Below are 20354 nucleotides of genomic sequence, written 5' to 3'. Positions count from 1 at the left end.
AACACTGAACTCCTGGGAGGCTGGAGGTGCGCCCTCCTCTGTAGAGACTTCCAATACAGCAGACAAGTGGGCACGGAGGGTGGGCTCTGAAAACTCCGCTCCTGCAGCGGGATCCTGGCGGCAGCCAGCTCCTGGAGCACCAGGCTCCTCGCCCCAGGCCCTGCTCCCGTCTCCGGCCCTGGAAGAGCCGCCCCCTGGCAAGGCCGGCCCTGCCCGGTCCCGCCTCGCTCCACTCTGCCCTGCACCCACAGGCTGGTGACACTCCAGCTGGCACTTGCTCTTTCACAGTAACGATCTCCCACTTCTTCGTCCACGAAGCATGTACTGAGCACCCACTGCATACACACCTGGCCTAGCTCCTGGGGGTGGAGCAGTTAACCGAGCGGCCCTGACCGCAGGAGCCCAGAGCTCAGTGCTCTCCTGTGGCTCTCCCACAGGGCTGCTGGCTGGTCTGGAATGCACGGGGGAGCTGAGTGTGTGCTGGAGGGAGAGGACCACGAGGCCACCAGGCTTCCTGGAGGCGGTCGGGCAGAGCGGGACCCAAAGCAGGAGCGGGAGTGGGCTGTGAGAGCAAGCGTGGCACCCGGGGGTGGGGGCACAGCCCGTGCAAAGGCTCAGCGGCACGAGCACCCATGACTCCTGGTCCTGCTTCCCTCCGTTATGTTTGTCCAGTTATTTTTTCCGGCCGCTTCTGCGTCAGGTCGGAGTGTGGTCAGGCCCCTCCCCGGGCACTGCGGAACCCCCACCACACCGCTCGGCGCCCACTTACTCCAGAGGCCCTGGGACGGGTGCGCGCTGCTGCTCCCCGACGCGGGCAGGGAGCACTTCTGGCACACGCATTCCTTCCCGTTGAAGGTCACTCGGTCCCCGGGGGGGAAGGGCAACCTGAAACAAGAGAGCACATCACCACCTGCCGGCTCTTCCCTGGGGCGAGGGGGCCCCACCACCATACCACGCCACCGCCTCCCCTGGGGCCTCGTGGAGAGGGCGCCGCAGGCCGAGGATGCAGGGCCTCTCCACCCAGGGCTGCCGTGTCCCTGCTGTGCGACCTGGGGCGGGGCACGACATCTGAGCCTCAGTTTCCTCTTCTGCACCAGCACTGAACCACAGTGTTTAAGGCTGTGGTGAGGAGCAGGGAGGGCCGCCCAGAGCCTGGCACACGGCAATCAACACGCAGTCGTAACCACTGGCCTCCGCCCTTCGACCCTGCCTCCTCTGAGCGCCCAGGATGCTTTGTCCATATCAGGTCAATAACACTGGGAACGGCCACTGTTCGTTGACCACCTACTATGTGCCAGATGCCGGGTACTACGATAGATACCTTATATTTGTACCTCATTTCATAACTTTAGGATGTTAGTCCAAGTTAGTATTCGCTTCATTTTTCTCTATAGATGAGAAAACTGAGGTCCAGAGAGAACACTGAACTTTTCCAAAGACACACAGCCAGTGCCATCAGAACCAGAGTCACACCATGACCTGTCTGGCTCCAAAGCGCAATGATTCACCTCCTTGGGCCTCCAAGAAGGCAGTGCCACTAAAAGCATGCCGTGTAGACACCGAGGTACTGTATGGTGGACCTCGTCTTTATTTAAAAGTTCAGCATTTTGTTTATCATGAAATTTTTTTGCATTAATTTCTTTTTTTAAATATCACATTAAAATACCATTTACCTTGACTGCTGAGTTTTTGGCACCCCTCAAATTCTGCATCCAGAGCGAGTGCCTCCCTCACGGCACCCTCATCCCCAGCTCTGGCGCGGGTAAGGTTATGGCCCTGGGGCCACCGGAGCAAGGCTGGCTGGGGGCGGTGGAGAGGCGGCCCACCCCCGGGCAGCCCCAAAGACTTCTCCTTTGGTGTCTGAAATGTAGGAGGTGGCTGCTGTCTGGCAAGCTAGGGCCAGGTCACCTGTGGACAGGGGCTGGAAGCCTGGCCTGAGGGTCCTGCCCATGTCTGTCCCCACCACCTGCTGCCCCTGAGCTCCTGGCCACCACTGGGCCACTTCCTTCCCCAGCTCAGCCTGGCCAGAGAACCTGTGCTCTGTGGGCAATACCCTGTGGAATGATCTGGACCAGGACACGCCTTTTCCTCTGGCTTAAGCCTTTGTGGTCTCCCCTCTGCCTTCTTCAGGGCTGGACAACACGTGGCCCACCCCAGGCTCCCCATAAGTAATTGCTAAATGCACGAATGAGTGGGAGAGTGAACAAGCGAAGGCCCCCAGGAGGCCTAGCTCACAGCCCTCTCCTGCCTCCTCCCCACGGGCCTGCCCTGGCCACACCCGCTCCAGTCCAGCCCGACTCCGCAGCCAGAGCAGCTCTCCTATCCACACGTCTGCTGTGCCTGCGCCCGGAGAGCCCTGCACTGCCCCCCGCTATGTGGGGCCGGCATTCAGGGCCAAGGTTCATTCATCAGGTGTGTCCTCAGGCCCCCATCCGGCCAGCATCTGCTCTTGGGGACCAAGGACAAATACAGGCTGAGCTGGCCCACCTCCCCGGACTCGCGAGACAGGCCACAGCTGGCTGCCCTGGAGCCTTCGCAGCTGTCTGACACCTTGGCTGTGTCATCTGTTAGTGCTGTGGTCTGCCTCCGTCCATCTTGGTGTCTTGCAGCTGCCCTGGTGGGGGGGGAGCTTCAGACAGAGTGGGAGTCCGTCACCCTCCCTGGATGTGCTCTGAGCAAATCTCTGGCTGTGTTATGCAGAGCAAGTTACTGAACCTCTCTGAGTTCCTGTTTCTCACCTGTAAAACGGGACTGATAACACTTGTGTCACGGGGTTGTTATTCATCCATCCATCCATCCACCTGTCCATCCATCCACCTGTCCATCCATGTACCTGTCCACCCATCCATCTGTCCATCCATCCACCTGTCCACCCATCCATCTGTCCATCCGTCCATCCGTGGGACATACTGCATGGAAGGCTCTAGCATACTGCCTGGGACCCATGAGGGGCTGAACAAATGGTGGCTATTATTCTATGAAATCAACCTCATTGAAGTATATTTTGACAAATGTACACAATCATGTAACCAACACCACAGTCAAGATACGGGACATTCTGTCCACTGCAAAAAGTCCCCTGTGACCGTCTACGATCACCCCCCACACCACCACCCCAGCCCCAGGCAGCCATGATCGCTGTTCTGTCACCGTGGATTAGCTTTGATTTTCTGGAACTGCATATAAGTGGAATCATACGGTACGTGGGCTTTGATGTCCCGTTCAGCACCACGTTTTTGAAGTTCATTCACACTGTTGCACATAGCAATAGTTTGTTTCTTTTATTGCCGAGTAGTGTTCCATCACGGGATGAGCCAACACGTGTTCCATTCACTGCTGAAGGACATTTGGGTTCTTCCCAGTTTGGGACGGTTACAAACACAGCTGCTAAGCACACCTGCTGACGAGTCTCCGTGTGGACATGACCTTTCATTTCTCTTGGGTAAAAACCTAGGAGAGGAATGACTGGGTCATATGCTGATGGGATGTTTATGCCAAACTGGTTTCCGTGGAGGCTGTACCACCTTGCATTTCCACCAGCAACGTGGGAGAGTTCCTTTTGCTTCACGTCCTCACCAGCACTTGACATTATCCATTGTTTCAGTTTTAGGCATTCTAGTGGATGTACTTCACAGAATTTTATCGTAGTTTTACTTTGCATTCCCCTGATGACTTATGATGTTAGGTATTGTCTCCTGTGTTCATTGGTCATTCATATATATGCTTTCGTGGAGTATCTGTTAAACTCTTCTGCCCATTTTTAATAAGGTGTTCTTTTTGTCATTATTATTAAGTTGTAGAAGTTCTTTATATATTTTGGAGACAAGGCCTTCATCAGATATCTATTATCTATCAGCTGACAGCTTGTTTTTGCACTATCTTGATGTCTTTTGACATTGTTTTTCTTCAGCTTGCAAAATTTCTTTTAATTTTATTGTAGTACAGGTCTGCTGGCAACAAATTCTTTTAGCTTTTGTGTGTCTACAGAAGTCTTTATTTTGCCTTTTTTTGTGATGGCTTTATTGACATTATTTTATTCACATACTCTATAACATTCATATGCCATTCAATGTGTACAATTCAATGGTTTTTAGTTTATTCAGTGGTGCAACCATTCTCACAATCAATTTGAGTAAACTTTTCATCACCTCAAAAAGAAATGTCATACTCTTCAGCAGTCTTGCCTTCACTTTTCGAAGGTTTTTTGGTTTTGGCTTGGTATAGAATTGTTTGATAGATTTTTTTTCAGCTCTTTACAAATACCCTTCTATTGTCTTCCGGCATGCATAGTTTCAGACGAGAAGTCTGCAAGCATTCTTTTGTCACATTGAACATAATGTGTGTTTTTCCCTCTTGCTGCTTTTAAGATTTTCTTATTACTGTTTCTCAGAAATGTGATAATGATGGACTTGGTAGGTTTTTGTTGTGTTTATTCTGCTTGGGGTTCATTGAGGTTCCTGAATCCATGGATTTATAGTTTTCATTGAATTTGGACATTTTTCAGCCATTATTTCTTCACGTTTCTTCTGTCTTCTCTCATCCCCTTGGTCTCCCCCTCCCAACCTGGACCAATGGACAGACAGATCTATATCCACAGATCCCTGAGTCTCTTCTCATGTTTTTCAGTCTTTTCCCCTCTCTTTGTTTAGTTTGCATAGTTTCTATTGTTATGTCTTCAAGTTCACCCACCTTTTCCTCTGCAATCTCTAATCCACTGCTAATTCCTTTCAGGGAATTCTTCATTCAGAAACTGTGATTTTCATTTGTAGACATTCCATTTGTTTTCTCTTTATGTCTTCCGTCACGCTCCTACTTACGTTCACATTTCCCTGTAAACAGAGTCACAACAGCTGCTGTAAAGTCATTGTCCGCTAGCTTCACCGTTGCTCTCACTTCTGGGTCTATTGCTATTGGCTGACTTTTCTTCTGGCTTTGGGTCACATTTTCCAGCTTCTTCTTATGATCAGTAACATTCGATGGGACGTTGGTCATTGTCGATTTTAGGTTGCTGAGTGCTGGAGTTTCTTACCTTCCTGTAAAGAGTGCTGGACTTCGCTATGGCAGGCGTGAGCTCATCTGCGGGTCAGCGTGACCTGGTCGAGCCTTGTCCTTGTACTTCCGTAGAGAAGGTTTACAGTAGCCTTCACTCTAGCGCTAGTTTAGTCCCACTAATAAGGCGTGGCCCTCTTGGTGCCCCTGCATGCCTGGGTGTTCAACAAGCACTCTCACTTGGCAGAACTCGAATGTCTCCCAGCCCTGGGAACTGCTTAGCTTACAGCAACCTGGCCATTTCTGTCCCATCTTGTGAAATTTCCTCTATGTCTACATGGCGTCGTGTTTAGTCAAAGACTCTGCACAGCTCTCTGGAGCTCTTGTTCTGCATAGCTCTCTCCCCTCTGGTACGCACTTCTGACTCTCCGATCACATCCCCTAACTCAGCGAGAATGCCATGCTCTGCTGGGTTCCCCTCCTTGGACTGTGGCTCAAGAAGTGCCTCCAGGCAGAAAGCTGGGCAGTGGGAGGGCTCACTTCTTCCTTCTCTCAGTCTTGAGCTGCCTGGGCCCCAATGTCTGAAAACAGGTGTTTCGTCTATTTTGCCAAGTTTTCTGGTTGTTTATAGTGGGTGGATGAGTCCAGTCCCAGTCACTCCAGCACGACAGAGCTGTTTGCATTATTTTTAAAATAGCAGATCATCCAGAGGTAATCTTTCAAACCCACTGTGATTATGTCAACCCTCGTCTCTAAGAGACGTGCACAGAAATCAAACATCCAGATAGTCCTTGGGGGAACCTTGACCCACGCACTCCACAATAACACACGGTGACTCTTTTGTCAGCAATGTTCCTTGTCATTGTTCCTCCCTCTCTCCGCATCCCCCTGACAAGCGCTCCCATTTCCGTCTAGCGCACATGCCACAGCTACAGACAAGACGCTGAGAACAACACTCAAAAAGTTCCCTTTAAACTGGGTGTGGTGAGACAGAACAGAGCAGCAAATAAACTCTGGGGTTTTTATTCTTTGTTTTCTAGAAATGGAACATTCCCCCTGGGAGCGATGTGTCTGGGGCTGTGGAGGGAGGTGGGGAGGATGCCCCCATGGGAAGGCTGCCTGCTGGCCCCCTTGCTAAGCCCCTAGGGGTGCAAGGCAGAGAGGGGAGCTGGGTTTGGCCCTGCTGCAGGGGGCAGGATCTCAGTCTACCTCCAGTGATCATTCGCCGCACACCTGCTCTGGGCAGCCACCGGGGACCAGAGAGGAACCAGACCAGACCCTGGGTGCATGGCGCCACATCAGGCAGCTCCAGGGGTGTGTTGCTGGGGAGGTGTTGTGTGGCCCAGGAGGGCATCAGGACCGGACACACACAGCGGGGCCACGAGGAGGGGGAGGCAGGGAGCTGCTGTGCCGGTGGGAAAGGCACATCTTGTCCTGCAGTGTCTCTAGATGCTGAGACCTGTAGGGTCTAAGCTAAGGCACCTCCAAGTCACCAGTGCCAGCCCGGGGCCTGGCATACATAGGCGCTTAGAAAAGCCTGGTCAAATGGATGAATGAATGAACTGTAACAGACTGTGAAGCTCCTCTCAGCCAGGCTGCAGAGCCTGGACTTTCTCTCGGAGGCCACGAGTGCAGTGTCGGGGAGTGACAGGGAGAGGGGAGGTGGGGACCCCAGTGTGGAGGCCGTGGTGGGACCCCAGGCAGGCGAGTTTTGAGGCCTGAGTGGGGGCAATGGCTGGGCATATTTGGGGAAGGGAGGGACCTTGTAAGACACCTGTGCTTGGGGCTCATGCACCTGGTGGGTTGGGTGGTGGTGCCATCCACAGATCGGGGACACGGGGAGTGAGAGGCAGCGTGTGCAGGTGGGACATGCCCCGACAGCCGACGAGCGGCAGTGGGTAGGCAAGGAGGGGATGAAGCGTGGACACTGAGGGCGGTAATATGAGAGAAGAAACCTGTGGAGGATGCAGGCAAGGAGAGGAGCTGGCCAAGGGGGCGAGGAGGGGACGGGGAGAGAGCTCCTTCCCAGGAGCCAAAGCAGGCCATGTGCCGGCAGCCTCAGGACCTGCTGGCCTCTGTGCCCCCAAGGAAAGAGGGCTCGGCCCTGCGCTGCAGGAGGGGTGGAGGCCGGCAGTTCTGGGGCCGGACAAAGGCGTGCAGCTGCCCAGTGTCCACCTGCCATCCCTTGGCTGGGCCCCGCTTCCCCTCTCTGGCTGTGACCCAGCGGGATGAAGGACGGAAGGAAGGAAGGAAGACAGCAGGAAGGAAGACAGAAGGATGGAAAGAAGGAAAGAGGAAGGAAGGAGGGAGGAAGGAAGGAGGAAGGAAGGAAGGGAGGTAGGAAGGAAGGGAGGGATGGAGGAAGGAAGGAGGAAGGAAAGAGGAAGGAAGGAGGGAGGAAGCAAAGAGGAAGGAAGGAGGGAGGAAGGAAGGAGGAAGGAAGGAAGGGAGGTAGGAAGGAAGGCAGGGATGGAGGAAGGAAGGACAGAAGGACGGACTGCCCAGGGGACGGAGCGGGCGCCCGGCGGCCCCACTCACCGGCAGACGGCACAGACGAAGCAGTCGGGGTGGTAGGTCTTGCCAAGCGCCGACACCACCTCGCCCTCAATGAACTGGTCGCAGCTGAAGCAGCGGGTCCCGTAGAGCCGCTGGTAGTCCCGCGTGCAGATGTACTCGCCCTGCCGCACGAAGAAGCCGCCCTCGGCCAGGTCACAGCCACATGCTGGGGAGATAGCAGTGAGGCCGGCATCAGCGGGGTGGTGACCCTCTCCCGGGTCCCGACGGGCCCCAGGCGGACCCCCACCACATACCGCCCCCACCTGACATGGGCCTCGGGGTGCCTTGCTGAACTCTCGGGGGCCCAGGCTCTAGGCATGGACTCCAGCTCTGGCTCCTCAGCCTGGAGTTGAGTGGACTTTCTTGTGGAAGCTTCCAGAAAGGGGCACTGACGTGGGATGAGAACCAGGCTGTGCTGAGGGGCCAGCCCAGCCCCCCTCCCTCACCTCCCTGACCAGGGATGAAGTGCAGACGCCCCATGAGCCCCTCTACTACTCCAGGTGGGCTGTTCCCGGCATGGAATATAACAGGTCGGGAAGGCAGCTAATACCCGAGCACCTACTATGCTCCAGGCTCTGTTCTGGGTGGGAAGATCCCGTGGGGTGGAGGACAGATGAGTCCCTGCGTTGGCTCCCTACACCACAGTGAGGCTTCCTACCCACCCCTCCTCTCGTCTCCACCTCCTCGATGCCCGTCTCCCACAGTGTGAACCAGGCCAGACCCCCCGCAGGAGGGAGAGAGGCCGGGTCCCTTGACCCCTAAGCCACATCTCCTGCCCCAGGAAGCTGGTGCAGTAGGGCCCCGGAGAGAGGCTGGGGGATCTTTGCCAGGTGGGGGACAGCCGGCCAGTCAGCACCTGGGACACATGCGAGTTCACCCCACACGCTCCCCCTCCAGCCCCAGGGGCACGTGGGAGCCACGCACGGCTTCAGAGGGAGCAGCCTACGCCCACCCTGGCCGGCCCAGCCGCCCCTGCTGGAGGCCTGGAGGAAGGCCCTGCAGCTGCAGCCCCGCTGGCGGGGTCAGTCCAGGCTCCTCGTGGGTCACAGCTCCCAAGCCAGAGTCTTGGAAAACCACATAGCCCTCACATCTTTCTGAATCGACACCTAGAAGTTCCCATCAAAACATTAACTGGGGCCGGCCCTGTGGCTTGGTGGTTAAGTGCGCGCGCTGCGATGCTGGTGGCCCGGGTTCGGATCCCGGGTGTGCATTGAGGCACCGCTTCTCCGTCCATCCTGAGGCCGAGTCCCACATACGGCAACTAGAAGGATGTGCAGCTACGACACACAACTATCCACTGGGGCTTTGGGGGGAAAAAATAAAAATAAATAAAATCTTTAAAAAAAAAAAAACAAATAAAAAACATTAACTGATTGCAAAGGATGTAGTTTCTGGCTAATTCTAAGTACTGGCACCTTTAAATTTGACTGTCACCTCGTCCTTTTGAGCACCTCCACTGGAATGCAGATGCCAAAGCGAGACCAGCAACATCTATTCACAAAACCCACAGCCAGGCTCTTAGTGAAAGTAGAAATTTCACCTCATCGCTTTTTTTCCCAGAAAGCCTCTTTCGATCCCACTTTCCCCCACAGAACTGTATGCAAATATAACGAATTTTAAAGATGGAAAGGGCCTCCTGTGTTCTCTGCAAGAAAAACTCCAGAGTCGGTGTGGAAATCCATTTATCAGGAATTTCGTGTGGTTACAAGGCTCCAAGTATTTACTAAATTATTCTGGATTGGGTAATTATTACAACTACGAGCACAAAGCTATCGACACAACACGTACACCATACATTTTGGTAAACTATCATTAAACGTCTAAGTAAACCTTCCTGCACGCAGCTCCTGGTGATACGGACGGTGGAGACCGAGGGGAGACCCTGGAATCTGACCAGGGGAGCCCGACCTTTGCACTGCGCCTTGCTGGGTGCCCCGGGAGGCTGGGAGGCAAGGGGCCGCCCGGCAGCCTTCCTCCACCACAGGGGCCTCCTCAGGCAGCCAAGTTCCGGAAGGGCGTCTGTGGGAGTCTGCAAACCGAACCTCCAGAGTCTCAGGGTGCCCCCGGGGCCCATCTGCTTGGTCTGGCCAGCAGCTCCCCTCTCAGCTCAGGCACCCGTCAGTGCGTACCACCACCTGCCCACTCGCGACCGGGGGCTTCGGCAGCCCTGCGGGTTGGGCGCCCGCTCAGCTCAGCCTGGGTCTCCCAGTCCCCTCGCCCAGCCACAGGGCTGCGTGTGCTGTTCGCCGGTTACAGCCACCAGAGAGGCTGGACCTCCTTCACTGCACTTCTCCAAGCAGATGTTAGCTCTTGGGACCAGGGGGGACCTAAAGCAGAGCGGCCGAGAGCCCAGGGCCGGAGCTGCCTGGACGGGGATCTCAGCTGCACCTGTGCACTTCGCTGTGTGCCCCTGGGCAAGCTCCTTAACCTCTTTGGGCCTCCACGTCCTCAGCTGGAACACAGGGCCGACTTCAAAGGCGAAAACGGCAGCACAGAGGTGCCTCCTATGAGCGAGCCTGACGTGAGCCCCAAGTCATGTGGGGCCGCCGTCCAGGCCGCTGCTGTGCTGGCACCACTCATCCTGCGAGGCCCGAGGTGGCAGCCGGTTCTGGATCTTTCTCAACACCCAGCCTGAGAGGGAAACCCTTGTTTAGTCGTGCAGCACAGCGCAGGCCAAGCAGATGCCGACTGGGGGGGCAGGCTCTCTGGGGCCGAGGAGGAGGGGTACCGTCTCCCGTACATGCGGCCTGTAAGGACTGCACCCCGAGCGCTCGGGTGCTCTAGGCCCTCCCACTCCAGTGGTCGGTGATGTTCCGAATCTTCCTAAAGACACGACGGCACCGGCTGTTCCCTGAGGGGGGATGTGCAGACAGGCCTGGGGCCCCATCCGGAGGCGTGAGCCTCCCCGGCAGAGGCGCCAGAAGAGTGAAGGCCACAGCTTCCAGCCACGCCTGCCCGAGAGCCAGGGCCGGACAGTGAAACCCTGACCTCTGCTGCTAAAAACAAGTCCAAACTCGTTAATAATTTAAAAACTCCTACTCAAGGGGCTGGCCCGGTAGCATAGTGGTTGAGTTCACGCGCTCTACTTCGGCGGCCTGGGGTTCGCAGGTCCGGATCCCGGGCGTGGACCGACACACGGCTAATCAAGCCATGCTGTGGTGGCGTCCCACATAAAGTGGAGGAAGATGGGCATGGACGTTAGCCCAGGGCCAGTCTTCCTCAGCAAAAAGAGGAGGATTGGCAACAGAGGTTAGCTCAGGGCTGATCTTCCTCACACACACACAAAAAATCCTAATCAGGACAATAGACTGTGTTCGACTCTATTGTGCCTATCGAACTAGCCGAGACCAGTCAAGTGGGGAGCAGCTGTGGGTGCCGAGCGCCGGTCCCTGCACGTTCACCACGGTCATTTATGAGAAACGGACGGGAGGGCTGGGAAGGGCTGGAAAGACACTTTCTGGAAGACCATTTGGCACTGACTCTAAAGAATGTTAAAACTCCTCCTACCCTGTGACCTGGCCATCTCTCTTCTGGGCCTCTCGCCCAAGGAAATGCCCAAGGACAGCCACAAAAGTTAGCTGCGGTGTTGGCTGCAGCATCTCTATAATGTAATAAATAAACCCTGGGCTGTAGAGTCAGGGAGCCTGGGTCTGAATCCTCGCTCCTGTGGCTTCCCAGCTGTGTGACCTTGGGCAAGTTACTTGGCCTCTCTGAACCTCAGCGTCCTCATCTGTGAAACAGGGTTAACAACACCGATCTTGCATGGTTGCACAAGAAATCAACAAGATGAGGTACAGGAAACCAATGAGCCAAGGCTGGGCTGGAATCAGCGAGCGGAGTGACGGCTAATTTTACTGTGGGTCTTGCATTTGAGGGAATTGGGGCAGATGTTGAAATGAATGTTGAAGAACTTATATGACGGGGAAAGGGCACACCCAGGCATTTAAAGTGAATAAATCAGGATACAAAAGTACATATACAACACACTTCACACTAAAAACAGACTCTCACGAAGGACAGGACTGGAGGGACAGAGGGACGTACGCCCGAACACGGGCGGTAATTCCCTCGGAGGACAGAGTGGGGTGCTTCCCCTTCCCTGCCCCTGCCTCTCTGTACCGGCGGGCGGAAGAGGAGACGCGACTAACTTTAAAACACAAAGCAGGGCCGGCCCCGTGGCTTAGCAGTTGGGTGCGCGCGCTCCACTGCTGGCGGCCTGGGTTTGGATCCCGGGCGCGCACCGGCGCACCGCTTCTCCGGCCATGCTGAGGCCGCGTCCCACATGCAGCAGCTGGAGGGATGTGCAACTATGACGTACAACAATCTACTGGGGCTTTGGAGGGAAAAAAATAAATAAATAAAAATCTAAAAAAAATGAAAAATAAAATAAAATAAAATAAAATAAAACACAAAGCACAACAGAGACCTCCAGGCGGGTTCCCGCCGGGACTCTGGCAGGCTGCCTCCGGGCTGCGCGGCCACTCCCGGCCCGCCCGGGTCCTATCCTAACGCTGCCTGGGCCTCCCAGCTGTAATAACAGGCCGTGTCACCAGAGTCCTTCCTGCGGAGACTTCCCACGGTTCTGCCGCAGGATCCCGGTTCCTGGCGCCCTGCACGGTCGGGCTGTAGAACAACGTGCGCCCTGGGCGGGGGACGGGCACACCTGTCTGGAGCTGCCCTTTGGTTCCAGAAGCCCCCGGTGGGTTTCCCAGAAACGCCCCTGGAATGCCCCGAATGCAGATGCGAGAAGGCAGGCATTTTGCGCTGTTCCTTGTCACCCCAGTCGCCCCAGCAGCTCTCGCGTGGCTGTTCATAGTCCCCGGACGGATGGGCGCTTGTGGACACCCCACCCGCCAGTACCAAGTTACCCGCTGAGCCGGCGGGGTCTCCTCCCCATGCCGCCCTCCCTCCTGCGTCCTCAGTCTCCCCACACCGTGGATGCGCTCAGGCCCGCTGCCACCCGCACCAGAAAACGCCTGCTCTCTCGAGGTCACACGCCGTGTGGCCTCACCTGTTCCTCATTCCAGCGTGGGGGCAGAGTTCCCAGGGCGTTCCGAGCAGGGCTACAAAAGATCACAGTCCAAAACAAGCATTCTAGAAGCGCAGAATTCAGCCACACAGGAGAGGTCAGGCTTGTTTTTCCAGGCAAATTTCAGGTCGTTTGTAAAAATGGCGGAGCCTTCGTTTCTCCTGGGGGACGTGCCGTGTGCTGGGTCTTGGACGTGTTGCTATCTCACAGGCATTCCCACTTTGCAGCGTGGAGCCAGAGCCCGCAGGATTTCAAGAGAATCCAGAATCAGGCGTCCTCTCGCGCTCTCGTCCAAGCCGCCATCGTCTCTGGCGGGGCTCCTGCAACAGCCCAGCCCTCCTCCCCACCCACCCCTGCCCCGCTCCCCGCAGCAGCACAGCGCCCAGTGGTCCACGGAGACGAAGACGGGCCAGGCCCCTCCTCTGGCCTTTCTCCCTCGGTGTCACAGCCCAGGTCCTCACAAGGACCCCCACCCAACCCTCCCCCTCGCTCACTCTGCTCCAGCCACACAGGCCTCCTGCTGTTCCCCAACCTGCCAGGCACCCCCCCGCCTGAGTGTCACTGCACTGGCTGCTCCCTCTGGCTGCAACACTCTTCCCTCACCTTCTTCAAGTCGTCACTCAAAGGTCACCTCCTCCATGAGGCCCACTCTGATTACCCAATTGAAAATAGTAACCCCCCAGCACTCCCATCGCCCCCTTTACCTTGCCCCTCTCTCCCCTCTCCTAGACCTCACTGTCAGCACATAAGGAAGTTGACTTACGTCGTCTATCCAGCGTTTACCGTCCATCTCCCTGCACTAGAACACGGTCCCCACCAGAACAAGGGTGGCCTGTTCACGGACGCATACTGAGCACCCCGCACAGGACTGCACACAGCAGGCGCCCAGGGAACAGCTGTGGAATGGCCCCCGAGGCTAAGAAATGTGCCTGAGACCCACAGGAGCTGGGCATGGCAGAGGTGGGATTTAAACCCAGGCCTTCAGGCGTCAGAGCCCAAGCTTGGGGCGCCGTGAAGAAGAGGATAATTACATATTTCTTTCATGGATTTTCCCAGGTAAACCAAGGCACATCAACTAAGTGCCAGGGTGCCAGGAACCCAACACACTGGGGCCTCTTGGATCGGAATCAGACGGTGGCACGATCGTCTTCTGAGTTGACAGACCCCAATTGGTTCAACTGGCAACACGCGCACCCAGGGACGGACACGACTGTCTCAGTCAGTCACCATCCTCCCACCCCTCTCTGCCGGTGGGAGTGGACGTATGACCCAGTTCTGGCCAGTGAATCATATGGGAAGTCTGTGGGGACCTCAGGGAAAGGGTTCTCCTCCCTGACAGAAGGGAGAGTCATGTGAGGAGAGGGCTCCTTTGTCTGTGCACGTCTCCTCCAACACCTTCCCCAGGGTTGAGTGCCACCCTGTGAGGATGTGATGCTTGGAGCTACAGCAGCCATCTTGAGACCATGAGGAAAGGCACTGCTGACATGCACAGGATGAGAGGGGAAGAGGGGACAGTTGGGGGTGGGGAAGTTAAGAAAGAACCTGGGTCTTTGATAATCTTGTTGAGCTGTTAAATTAACCAACTCTGGGGGTGAGAGGGCTGCCTCCGGGCTTCGAGTTAAGATGATAAATACACATGTTCTTTAAGACACTCTGAGTTGAGTGTTCCTTTTTATTCATCCCAAAGCCCCCTCAATGACTCAGACTTTGCATTTTCTTGAGAGCCTGGATAAAAGATCGACCCAAGACTATGTAGTGCTCACGCGTGAACACACACTGCTTTCTTAAAGCTGTCAGGAAGCTTAGCTGCTCCCCGTCATTCTTCAGCAGGTGAGGCAGAGCCGCCCCCACCCAGGGCAGGGTTCCTGCTGCGGGAGACGCTATCACTGGCTGGGCGGGGGGGGGTCTTGGAACTGGGCCTGCACGCCCATAGGCTCTGCCACCGCTGCCACTACCGTAGCAACCCGACGGTGAGTCCCAGGTGCCCGTCGGCGCTGCCCGCGCTGTCCCATTTCACCACTGCAGGCCGGTGGGGAAGGGGCTGCCCTACTCCCACGTCTACACTGGGGGCTGAAGCTCAGAGGACAGGTGGGGAGGGGGCACCTGGGCCGGTTTCCACCTCCTCCCAAACCCGTGGGTCAGACCCGGCGACGGCCTCGACTCCAGGAGCCTGATGCCTTCTTTGCCTTCCTAAGTAAGGACGGCGCTGACCGACAATCCTTTTAAACGCAGTGGGCACGTCCCTTCTGTCTTTTAAACTAAGCTTCTAAAAAGGGCAGGCGAATGGGCTTTGCTTTTCAGAAATGCAGCAAATGCATCTTGATGGAGAGCAGAGAAAATTAACCCAGACAAATCCCACGATGACGCCAGGGAGGCTCTAATGAAAAGGTGGAAAGTTTCAGGTGGTGGGGGACACTGACGGGAGGGTCCACTGATGGGGGGGCACTGACGGGGGGGTCCGCGGACCGGGGGACACTGACGGGGGCAGTGATGGGTGGGGGACACTGATGGGTGGCAGTGACAAGTGGTGGACACTGATGGGGGCAGTGACGGGTGGGGATACTGATGGGTGGCAGTGACGGGGGCAGTGACGGGGGCACCGACAGGGGGCAGTGACGGGTGGGGGCACCGACAGGGGCAGTGACGGGGACTGACGGGGAGGGAGTGACGGGGCAGTCATGGGGGGGCACCGACGGGAGGCACCGACGGGGGGGCACTGCTGGGGGTCAGTGACGGGGGGGCACTGACCCGGTGGGCACTGACCAGTGGGGGGCACTGATGGGGGCGGGGCACTGACGGGGGGTACTTACGGGGAGGACACTGATGTGGGGGGGGCACTGACCTAGGGGACACTGAGCAGGGGGGCCCTGACCGAGGGGACATTGACAGGCGGGGAGCACTGGCGGGGGGGCACTGATGGGGCGGCCATCACCTCCTGCTCAGGAAAGATCTCGCTGGTGCTGGTGCACCCCCCTCATTCTAGAGCCCGGCGGCGGGCGCAGAGTCCCGGGGAAAGGCAGGTGGATGCGCTCTTGTTTATGGAAACGCTGAGGGCTCTCCATTCCCACACCACGACACACGGCTGTTCCGTGCTTTCCCAGAAACCGGACCTTCCCAGGGTGTGCCCCTCGCTTCCTCTCTTCCAAACGGTCCCCAGCCGCCGTCCTGGGGGTGCCCCACGTCCCCCTCACTAGGACTCCGGCAGCCGTCGTCAGGTGGTGGTGCTGAGGGACCTGGGAGACGGAGCTGTGCAATCACGGGGGCCAAGCCAGGCTGTGGACGTGCGGGGGACCCCCAGATCAAGGCGATTCTGGGGGTATCAAGTGACCCTCAGTGACATGCTTGAGAGCCCCCAGGCCTACGTATGGAGCTGCAGCACCTCTGGGGGGCAGGGTCAAGGTCAGCCTCAGACCGAGGGGCCCAGGGCACTCCCACCCCTGCCAGAGATGGTGCAGCCCCCACCGCGGGGTCCCAGGGGGCGGCACTCATCATCTCCCTGAGTCACCGGCCCCTGCTGGGCCCCCTGTGTCTCCCCTGTTGCACTCTGACCTCCTCCAGGGCCAGGAGGCATTGGGGCCATTTCGGGGGGGCTCCTCTTTCGCGGCAGAAGAGTCCTGGCTGGTGGCTCTCACCTTTTCGTTTCAAACAACAGGACTCAACACACAGTCGTCACTCCGAGCCTGAGACCCTGACGTGGCTGCAGCGGAGCCCCTCTGGGGACGGGGGGCTTACCTGCTGCCTCGCTCTCCCCCCTCCCATGTCTCCCTGCCCAGGAGGGGCCTCCACGGAACACTCGGGATAGAAGCCCCTCATTCGGGGGCCACATCAGGCCTGGAATCAAGCCCTGGACGAGCTCCTACATCTCAAGCCTCCGCAGCCCCTCACAGGTGGACAGTCGCACGTCCCTCCCAGGGCTGCTGGCACCTGGAGGAGTCGGCCCCCAGCCTCGCCTCCCGCCCACTGCCTGCACTCGGCAGTCAGGCCACTGAACACCCGACTTGCAGGCTGCTCCCCAATCCTGCGTGCATGCTGCCCCTGCCCCCAGAACGGCCTGGCTCCCCCTCAGACCAGTGGATTCCTCCTATCTCCAAGTTGGAGCCCAAACCCCACCTCCTCTGTGAAGCCGTCTCTGGAAGCCTCCAAATCCTTCCCGGTGCCCCACCCCCACCTCCTAGTTCTTGGTTTTTACTATGAAAAGCGAAATTTCAGGTCAAGTTGTTGCACATCTCAGCTGGTATATTTATCTCCTCACCAGTCCAAGTTAAGCCTTCTTCTTCTTCAGTGCTTTCAAGAGCCCTCTGCCGGGCCTGGCGCACAGGAGGGCCCCTGAGACCCTGTGAGGAGCCTGTGGACACAGCTGCAGTAATTTAACAGGGCCACGCGGTGTCGATAACAACGCCGTCACTTGACTACCTCTGTGCGGCATGTTTCCCACTTCTATCTGCCCCAAAAAAGCAAACCCTCACTGCTCCTTGGGTTCATCAAGGGTCCTTGTGGCTCAGGTCTTGTGCATCTCTGAACGGCCTGGAGAACGTCACGTCAAACCCACAGGAAGGCAGGTAGTGACGACACGGCCCGCTGTGGGGGACGTGGTGGGGCACTGTTTCTAGTACCATTAATATGATTCCTTTAAAACTGCCAACTGTGTCAAACTGGTTTGACTTGCTCATTCCTTCCCCCAAAAGCTATTTTTCATATATTTTAGGAAACTAAATGCAAGTGCATGTAATTCCATTTGTGCGCATGGAACACGCGTTACCTTCAGAATAGAAAGGAGAAGGCGGCTGGAGGATGCTCGCAGCAAAGCCCCTCTCCCATGGGGGGGTTTCACGTGACTTTGTTTTAGTTTCTACTCATCTTTTTGCTATTATTTAAATTTAATATATTATTCATGTTAGTTTTTACAATTAGAGAAAAATTAAAGCATTTGCATCTGGAATGAATGGTAATGTTCTCCATCCATGCTGGGTGGGGCACCCGACGGTTTGTGGCCCAGCTAGGTCCTGTGACCCCGCACTCTTGAGGTCATACCGACAACAATGACAATTTACCTTCTGGCTACAGGGCCCAGGTGGCCCCTTTGCCTTGGCCACTGGATCTGAATCCTTGGACACTGGGTGCAGCTGTACGAGGACGCTCCTGGGACCTGGACCTCAGCCTCTGACCCTCTCCACTCAGGCTGACTCCTCATCACAACCGTAAGGGACACAGGCCACAGTGTTGTACGGAGATTCTGGACCCTGCGGATTTGCCAGCATCCCAGATCTAACGAGATTCCCAGAGACACTCTGGGGCCCGGAGTGGCAGCGAGGAGGCCCGGTCTGGAGGCCACACGGCAGGGCTGTGCCTGTGGCCACACAGCCGGGAGGGAGGGCAGGGATGCTCACCTTTGCAGACGAAGCACTTGATGTGGAAGTACTTGCTCTGGACGCGCAGCACCTCCCCCTTGCACACACTGCCGCAGGTGTGGCACAGGATCGCCGTGGTGGGCGGCTTCTCCAGGGCACTGTGCACGGCCTGCGGCTCCGACACTGTGGGGAGAAGCAGCCGGTTACAGGGTGGGACGTACCAGGCACAGGGGGGAGGCAGCAACAGTGTCAGGACTCGGGGACCCCACACCCCCTCAGCACAAGTCCCAGGGCGTCAGGGGACAGACTCGGATTCTTTTCCTTGGGGACCAGTGGATGATGCAAGAGGCCATCTGGTCACCCCCTCACATCACTCCATTATATCTATGTGGCTTATCTCCCAATCTGTCTACAGCAGCCCCACCCAATGAGTGGTCCCAGGCCCCATCTCTGTGTGCACACTGGCTTTGATGGGGTGATTACTACCCCTTCCCAAAGGGTGGCTGATCCCCCTGCTGCCTTCAGCCGGCATGACCTTGGCCCTCCAGGGCCTCGGGAGCCAGGCACCCCCTGGTGAGCTCACAGCCCCTCTGCAGCCAGGAGACCCAGAGTCATCTCTCCTGCAACCACAGTCCTGCGAGCTTGCTTCAAATTCCCTTTGCATCCTGGGGACACTGACCTGAATATTGTCGCTGTCCCCCTTAAAGCCAGCCTCAGCCTAGGACGTTTAAGGAGGCTCTGGAAACCCATGGAGGGATGGGTCAGGGCGGATGGTTAAGGGACCTGACTGTGGGTTCTTGGGGTCTGGGCAGCATCAGTAGGTCCTCACCCATGTCCCCCAAAGGTGCCTACAGAGGCCAGTGCGCAGGGTGCTGGGGGCCACAGCGGGTCTGCCCCTCGAGAGCTCCAGCCGGGGGTGGAGACAGCCGGGTGAAAAACAGTGACAACTCAGTGGCAGAGCTGCGGTCGGGGGAAGCCCAGGGGCTGGGGACCAGCTCTCTCCCAGCAGAGTCACTTGAAGCGCGAGGAGGAGCTGGAGAGATGGCAGAGCTGCAGGCTGGCGCAGAGGCCCGCGGGCAGGGAGCAGGGCCCACGCAGGGACCCGGGCCCACGCAGGGACCCGAGCCGGCTGTCCACTGCCAACTCAGGACCGAACGGAGAGAGCCAGACCTGCCCCCCACAGCCCCCTGGACACTCCATCCCGGTGAGCCTCCCCCATCCCCAGGCCCCCAGCCCCGTCAGGGCCCCCGAGCCCCCTTTTCTCCTCTGTGAAGTGCCCACTCCTCTGCCTGCCTTACGCAGGGGGCAGTGGCAGAGCCCCTGCTACAGCAGCTCCCAGTGCACAGCCTCTGCTTTTCTCTTGGGGGGGAGGGTCTCTACTTCTTCCCACATCTTCTGATGCCGCCCTCCTGTCTTGGTCTGGGGCCCCCTAACCTGAGGCTGAGACAAGGATGGGGTGCAGGTGGTGTACATGGGGGATCCCAGGTGGCAGGAAGGAGTGAGGGGTGGAGGGGTGGAGGGGGAGGCAGGGAAGGCAGAAGCCAACGGCAGGCGTGTTATGGAGCTGGTCACCGCTGTGGGCAACAGGGTCACCCCCTCGGGGCCCTCCAGGGAATCAGGTAGACCATGTTCCACATTGTCCCCGCCTCCTGACCCCTGGGGGAGGGTTGTCCCAAAGACGGAACCCCCGTCCCCCTTGTCTGGGCTGCCCGGTGTCTGGGCTGCCCGGTGTCTGGGCTGCCCGGTGGCTGGGCTGGGTGGGTTCCGAGATTTGAGCAGAGGCCCAGCACAGACCCAGGGGAGCTGCGGGTGCCTGAGGGGGGATGCCTGCAGGAGCAGGCGAGTTGCCCCCGGCACCTGAGCCACAGTGAGCCCAGGAGATGTGGGGCCAGCCCAGAAACACTTGCCATGCTTCATTGGCGGGTTCAGCGTATTCATACACACATGCACACACACACATTGACACAACTGCTTAACACTAGCATTGACGAAACATCAAGCCTGGAAGTCTCCTCACCCCTGCTGTAAAAATGGAGGAGGTGGATGTCAGACAGAGGATGGCATTTCTCCATCCAGTTTCCCACCTGCCCCCCACCCCCCAACACCCCACCTCCCGTAGCCCCCAATCTGCCAGAGCAGGGCTCCTCACCTCCTCTTAGGCCCCTGCCCGCGGTGGGGGGTTGACAGTGGGCAGCACAGAGGAGGGACTGGGCCTGCTGGGGACAGAAGGCCTTTGAAGAGGAGGGCTCCGAATATCCCAAGGACAGCAGGGTGCCAGCTGTCTGACGACAAGAAGCCACACTGCCCGGAGAAGCAGGAGCAGGAGGGAAGACGAGTGGCACCAAAAATAACCGGGTGTCACCCTGGGCACCCCAAGCCTGGGTCAACGCCTGCCTCTCGTTTCCAGAGGAGTCGGGAGACGAAACAGCAGA

At 57.4% G+C, this 20354-nt stretch overlaps 1 protein-coding gene across 1 annotated transcript in view; it reads right to left on the bottom strand.

Moving 5' to 3' along the window:
- The window catches only part of ABLIM2 (actin binding LIM protein family member 2), a 171067-nt gene that overhangs the window by 103113 nt on the left and 47600 nt on the right, over positions 1 to 20354 (bottom strand). The window contains 3 exon segments of the mRNA XM_087434872.1: positions 770 to 885; positions 7528 to 7711; positions 17962 to 18105. Coding sequence (XP_087290998.1) covers positions 770 to 885; positions 7528 to 7711; positions 17962 to 18105 — 444 coding nt within the window.

Source organism: Ceratotherium simum, chromosome 8 (genome assembly GCF_057802395.1).
Source record: "Ceratotherium simum simum isolate JZ-2026a chromosome 8, ASM5780239v1, whole genome shotgun sequence".
Classification (NCBI taxonomy): Eukaryota; Metazoa; Chordata; class Mammalia; order Perissodactyla; family Rhinocerotidae; genus Ceratotherium; species Ceratotherium simum.
This window is presented reverse-complemented; position numbering and strand designations above follow the sequence as displayed.